General features: G+C 21.0%; 1 protein-coding gene across 1 annotated transcript; it reads left to right on the plus strand.

Moving 5' to 3' along the window:
• The first annotated feature begins 846 nt into the window (after window positions 1-846).
• On the plus strand, window positions 847-6,139 carry LOC124919414 (sm-like protein LSM1A). Its single transcript, XM_047459650.1, has 2 exons — window positions 847-983; window positions 5,770-6,139. The coding sequence occupies exons 1-2, from the start codon at window positions 847-849 to the stop codon at window positions 6,137-6,139; spliced, it is 507 nt and encodes a 168-aa protein (XP_047315606.1).
• The last annotated feature ends 771 nt before the right edge of the window (window positions 6,140-6,910 follow it).

Here is a 6,910-nt window from a genome sequence, read left to right on the forward strand (position 1 = left end):
ACGTGAAAGTCTTTTCTTTATTTGCCTTGTTTGGATCAAATTTTCATTTATTTAGATCAAATTTTCATTTATTTGGATTAAATTTTCATAAGAATCTTATATATTCAAACAACTTCATTTTTTATTATTTAAATTTTTATATTACAATAAGTAGTTTAAGTGACACAATTCTCATTTATGAAGGTGTAAGCTTAAGTGGAGGCCACTTTATTTTTATTTTTTTTTTAAAAAATTATAAATTATCCCCATCAAATCATTTTATTATATTTATTAAATCACATATTTCAATAACTAAAATATTTTAAATTTATTTTTATTAAAATTTAAATAAAAATATTTTAATAATTTAAAAAACTAAAAACTCAAATAACTTATTTTTTTAACAAAAATTTTCTGAAAAGAAAATTAATAAAAAACTAAGATCAAACCACTCCAAGAATTATGTTTGTCTTTCTCTAAAAAAACAAATTTTAAAAATCATGACTTGCATTAAATTCTGTGTTGGAATTTTTCTAAAAAAACAAACAAGACCTCAATACGAGGACATATTGTTATGAGTCTAACACCTTCTCTTCGCTAAAAGTCATTTATTTTTCCATGCACAAATTATAAAGACAGCTGCATAGCATTAACAAGCAACATTACAATTTTATATATTTTCCTTTTAAATATTTTAATACTGATTTTATTAATATTCAATAATTATTTAATTTAAAGCTGTGTTTGATTTAGCATATGATTTTGAATTATTTACGTAATAATTTACTACAATAATTTTAACTAATGAGTTATAAATAAACACATTTTAGTAAATTCAATTTTCTCTCGTGTTTTTTGTAATGCGGCATGGCTCGAGAAATGGCAAGATTCTCAGGTCTTCACTTACCCAAGTTATACTCTGACCATCGACCCATCATTCTTAAAGGTCTTGTGCAGACTAGGACAGGTCAGGAGCATAAACCGTTTCGATTCTTGGCAGCCTGGTTGACACACGAACAATTCGAGGATATGGTCAAAAGGGTTATAATCTCAATCCTTAAACTTATAATCTTAACTTCTTCTTTTTCTCTCATCACTCCTTCTAATATTTTTTATTCATTTTTTTCTCATATTTTCCACATTTTGTTATTTTTTCTTATTTATATAATTTTATTTAATTATTATATAGTAATATATATATATATATATATAAATATATATATATTTTAAATATTTATTTAAAGACATAAATTTAAACATACCCTTCACTTTATTTATATGTTATTTAAAATAATATAATATTATATTATTTTTTAATAATTAATTATAAGATTAAAAATAATAACACAAAATAAAAAAATATATAAATTAGTTTAAAGACTTTCAATTATTATCAAGAATAAATAAAATAATAATATTCTATATTTTCTTAGTTTTATAGTTAAAAATATTAATATATTAAATTTTAAATTATTTATAAGAAATAAATTAAATAATATATGAGAATTATACAATAAAAAATAATATAATTGCAAAAATATAAAAAGTTTACAGTAACTGATATATTCATATAATTTATTTTAAAATAAATTATATTAATTTAAGTAATTTATTAATATTTAAAATTAAGTTAATAAAATATTTAAATTATTTTAAATATAAGTATTAAGTTTATAAATATATAATTAAATAGTGAGTTTTATATTATTAATAATTTATAATAAAAAAAACATTTTAAGAATTAAAGTGATTAATATTAAAAATATATATTATATTATATTAATTATTAAATATTATTCAAATATAAAAAATAAATAAACTAACCATATAAGTTGAATCAAGCTATCAAATTAAGACAAACAAAAGTATGTAAAAATAAGTTAAATTTAAATATAAATTTATTTAATTGATTTTTCTTAAATTCCCCTTAAATGTTGTAATATTTATTATAAAATAAATAAAAATACAATTTCTTTGTTCGACATTGATTTTTGATTCTGTTTGAATTATTTTAACTTAATCAAAATTAAATATTAATTTATTTTCTTATTTTTTTTATTTATCAAATTATTTAATTTATTAATTAAAATATTATTTATTTTAACTTATTATTTTTTAATTTATTTATATATCAACATCATTTAAATATTTTTATCAAAAATAATCATAATTTTTTTAAAATTATAAATAATCATTATTATTTTTCTCCTTTTAAATTTTTTCAAATAACCCCAATCCCAACATGCTATTGTCTTTCAGGTAGGTCTTGTTTGGTCTGAATTTTTAAATAACATAAACAAAATTAAATATCATTTCGTTTCATTTTTATTTATCTCATCACTCAAATTATAAACTAAAATATTAAAATATTATTTATTTTATTTTATTATTTTTTATTTTATTATATATATCAATATTCTTTTAAATGTTTTATAAAAAAATAATTATTACATCATCAAAATTATTAACTATTATTTTTCTTTTAGATTTTTTAAATAACCTCTATCCAAATTAGACCTTATTTTTTATCCAAACCATTCTACAATTCTTGTAGTTGTAACACACGGACCCACCACATTTGCGTTTTGGGCCTTTTTTTGGATAAAGATTGAAAAAATCTTAGAATTATTTAAAAAATAACAATGAATTGTGATTTTATGAAAGTGGAGATATTTTTTTTATAAAAAATTAATATATAAGGATAAATAATAATTAATAATTTAAAATAAAAGATATCTTAGTATTTTATAAATTAATTGAGTGATATGATAAAAGAAAGTAGAGTGAAATAATATTTTTTGAATTTTGGTTATTTCAATAAAATAATGTTTTGTTTAGTTAGAATTATTTAAAGAATTCAAACCACTCCAATATTATTTTATTTTCACGTCATTTAATTTATTAATTAAAATACCAGAATATATTATATTTTAAATTTTTATTTATTTATATATATTAATATATTTTAAATAATTTTACTAAAAAACAATCGTTTCTTAAAATTATTACTCTTAAAATTATTACTAATCATTATTTTTTTTCTTAAGTAAACTTAATCCTAACCAGTCCTAGTTTGTTTGATGTTTTATTTAAAACTTTATTGATTTAAAAAAATATATTTTTAATAATAAAAAAGTATTATTATTCAATAATATTTTAATAAATTAATTAATAATTTTTATTATTATACGAAAATGCACAATAGAGTTCAAATAATTTAAACCAAACAAAGAAGAAGTGGACATAAATTCAAATTTTATTCACAAAATATACACAGAACCAGTCTCATGCTCATAAAAAGTATAAATTACTGAGCGAAAAAGCAGTTCACAATAGAAAGTTTTCTGACCGCAAATTTTGATTCAATTCTTTTAAATTGTAATCTATTCTTGGAAAATTTAATCTTTATCCGTGATTTTTTCCGTTTTAGATTTTTACGTAAAACATATATTATTTACGTGCTTATATTTTTTTTTATAGTCACATATATTCTCAATCTTGATTAATTTCAAATCAATATATATTTTAAACAAATAATATCAGAGTATTTAATTTTTTATTTTATTTTAAGAATATATTATTTTTGAAGAGGTTGATTATGAAGTACAGTGTTTGATTGTTAGATGAACACTAGTATGACAAGTAATGTTGTGAAATGAATGTTGCCACAACGATGGTTGAGATAGATTTTCACAAAACTTTATCAGTGTTTGATAAGATTTCAAACATTATTTAGAGGGAAAAAAATATAATTTTATCTAATTTACTTATAAAATAGACATAGAAATGTCTCTTATTTTTATTTTTTTTTGTAATTTGATTACAATTCCAATTTATCCTCTCTGATTTCTTTTGATTTTCCTTTAGGTTTCTTCATTTCTGTGACTTCGTTTGTATGTGAGAAAAACTATTAGGACACACGAAAATCGACTATGGAGCTAAAAATAGAATTAGGCACGAACATGTGCATAGTAACTATCCTCAATTTTATATTATTTTATTTGTTCAATTGTTATTTGATTTTAGAATTTGAATAGTTAATTTTATTCATCTTTGAGCTTTGGTTAATTTTGCTTTTCTCTCTTTTTTTTTTTTTTTTTAATTGTTTACTATTGGGAAGGGTCATCAATATTATTGTTAATATTTAATTATGGATGAAAATGATAAAGTGAATATTTATTATTATATTAAAAAATAATTTAAATGTAATATAAATAATTAAATTTATAAATATATATATTAATATTTAAATATATATAATTAAATTTATAAAAATAATAATTTAAAAAATATATTAAAATATAAATAATCAAATTTATAAAATTTATAATTTATATATATATATAAATTATTAAATTTAGGATATATTTAATAATAAGTTATAAGAGTTAAAATTAAAAAATAAAATAACTGAATTTGAATTTTAACAATAAATTAAATTATTTTATAAAAATAAATTTTAATTAAAGTCATTTTAGGAACTAACCCTGATATTACCAAATTTCATGAATTATAATTTTTAATTTTTTATAATTTTGTGCTTTGTTTAATTGTGCTATTAGCTACTCTCATTTCTCATACTATATCAATAACTTTTAAAAGAAATTGATTAAAACAAAATTATTGAAAAGGGTTGTTGTCCAAATAGTCCAGTTTAGAAAGAAAGGGAAATGATGTCATTTTCCACATTCACGTGAAAGCCTTTTCTTTAGGTCTTGTTTGGATCAAATTTTTGTAAGAATCTTATAAATTCAAACAATTTCATTTTAAATTATTTAAATTTTTATAACCTAGTAAAGTAATTTAAGTGTCACAATTCTTTAGAACATTTTAAGTTACAGTGGACATCATTACTTAATTTGTATTTATTTAATTTTTACAATTTTTTTATAAATTATCTTAATCAAATATACTGTTATTTTATTTATCAAATCACATATTTTATCAATTAAAATAATTTTAATTTTAATTTATTTTTATTCAAAGTTAAATAAAAAATTATTTTAATAATTAAACTAACTAAAAACTCAAATAACCTATATTTTTTATTAAACATTTTTTTCAGAAAAATACTGAAAAACTAAGATCAAACAACCTTCAAGAATTATGTTTGTCTTTCTCTAAAAAAAAAATAAAAAATAAATAAAATCATGACTTGCTTTAAATTCTGGTTGGAATTTTCTCAATAACAAACAAGACCTAAAGGTCATGTTGTTATGAGTCTGACACCTTCTCCCCGCTAAAAGTCATTTATTTTTTCATGGACAAATTATAAAAACAGCTGCATAACATTAACAAGCAAGATTAAAATTTTGTAAAGGATAAATTATTTAGGTGGTCCTCAAATTATTTTGAACGATTACTTTTAATTTTCGAATTATTATTAAAATAAATTATTCTTTAAATTTTCTGAAAGATCACAAATAACTCTCAAACTATAAAAAATTGTCACCAAAGGCCCTTCTGTCATATTTTTCATTACAACATAACGACCTCTAATTAAAATCTTCGTTTACAAAAATCATTCTCTCTCTTTCTTTTTCTCTCTACAGATTTAAAGAAGAAAAATACATAGTCATCTCTCATTCGCTCCAGTTCTCAGTCTCATCATCTTTCGTTAAAGATTCCGTAGGAGTCTTAAGATCCATCTTCTTTCGATCGAGCACGAATCTACCTTCAAATCAATTGTCGCTCCAGTACGAAATTACCTCAAAAGCCATCCTCGATCAAATACGAATTTATCTCTATCGCCATTGTTGCTATAGGACATTGCTAAAATGTATTGGGCAGGAAAAAAATATTTACTTGTCAACATCTCGCAAGCTATCTTGATAAGAAGTTGATTGTATTGCTGCGAGATGGAAGAAAGCTTATGGGCATACTTCGTTCCTTTGACCAATTTACAAATGTGGTGATAGAAGGTGCTTATGAACGAGTTATAGTTGGTGATATTTATTGTGGCATTCCTCTAGGTCTATATATTATTCGAGGAGAGAATGTGATTCTAATTGACGAAATGAATTTAGAAAAGGAAGAACTTCCTCCTCACATGACTTCTATTTTACTTACAGAAATAACAAGGACGCAAAAGATGGAAAGGAAAGCTTCAAATCTGAAAGGTACAATGAGAAGGATAATGGAATTCCCAAACATGGATTAATTGATGATTCTTGTGATTGCGAGAGAAGGGTATGTTAGAGGGGTAAAGAGAGACAAGAGATAAAGTTTATAGTATTAGAGCAATGGCTTGGATGATTAGACCTAGAAATTGCAATTTTTGTTATAATCGAGTATACGGTAAGTACTTGTTGTTGTATACAAAGTTCTTAGCAGAGAACCAATATGTAAATATATTTGTTTGATTTGTTGAATGTATTCACATTATATGGTAGATTTTTTTTTATCTCTTTAATTGTAGTGATTCCTCAAAAGTAGGGATAAAGCAAATGATTGGAAAATCAACATTTTAAGGCTCAGTACATGAATATTATAAACTAGAAGAGAAAAAAACTTAGAATAGAAAGTTGTAATTGCTTAAAACTCTATTGTAATTTATCAATATTTGTAAAAAAAAAATATTTATAGATTGTAATAGAACAAATTATTATTAAATTTGGTCATAAAAAAAAGTTAAAATTGAATATGTTGATAGTTTTAGGGAGAAAGTAATTAAAAGGTTAAAAATTAACGATCAAAATAGTTGGAGGGCTAAAAGTAAACTATCATAATAGTTGGAAGAGTTTTAGTTAGAACCGTTATGTTTAACGAAAAAATTGACAGAAGAGCAAATAGTGACCCTCTCAAAAAATTTGAGGGACAATTTATTTTCAAAAATAATTTAAGAGCTAAAAGTAAGCGATCAAAATAATTTGAAGACCTAGATAATTTGTCCTTTTATATATTTTCCTTTTTAATACTTTAATACTGGTTT

The sequence above is a fragment of the Impatiens glandulifera genome, chromosome 1, assembly GCF_907164915.1.
Source record: "Impatiens glandulifera chromosome 1, dImpGla2.1, whole genome shotgun sequence".
Lineage (NCBI taxonomy): Eukaryota > Viridiplantae > Streptophyta > Magnoliopsida > Ericales > Balsaminaceae > Impatiens > Impatiens glandulifera.

Excerpts from the sequence above, each read along its gene's own strand:
- LOC124919414 (XM_047459650.1), top strand. The coding sequence starts at position 847 with ATGGCTCGAGAAATGGCAAGATTCTCAGGTCTTCACTTACCCAAGTTA. Across the intron at positions 984-5,769 it reads TTTCGATTCTTGGCAGCCTG|GAAAAAAATATTTACTTGTC; the intron begins GTTGACACACGA and ends TGTATTGGGCAG.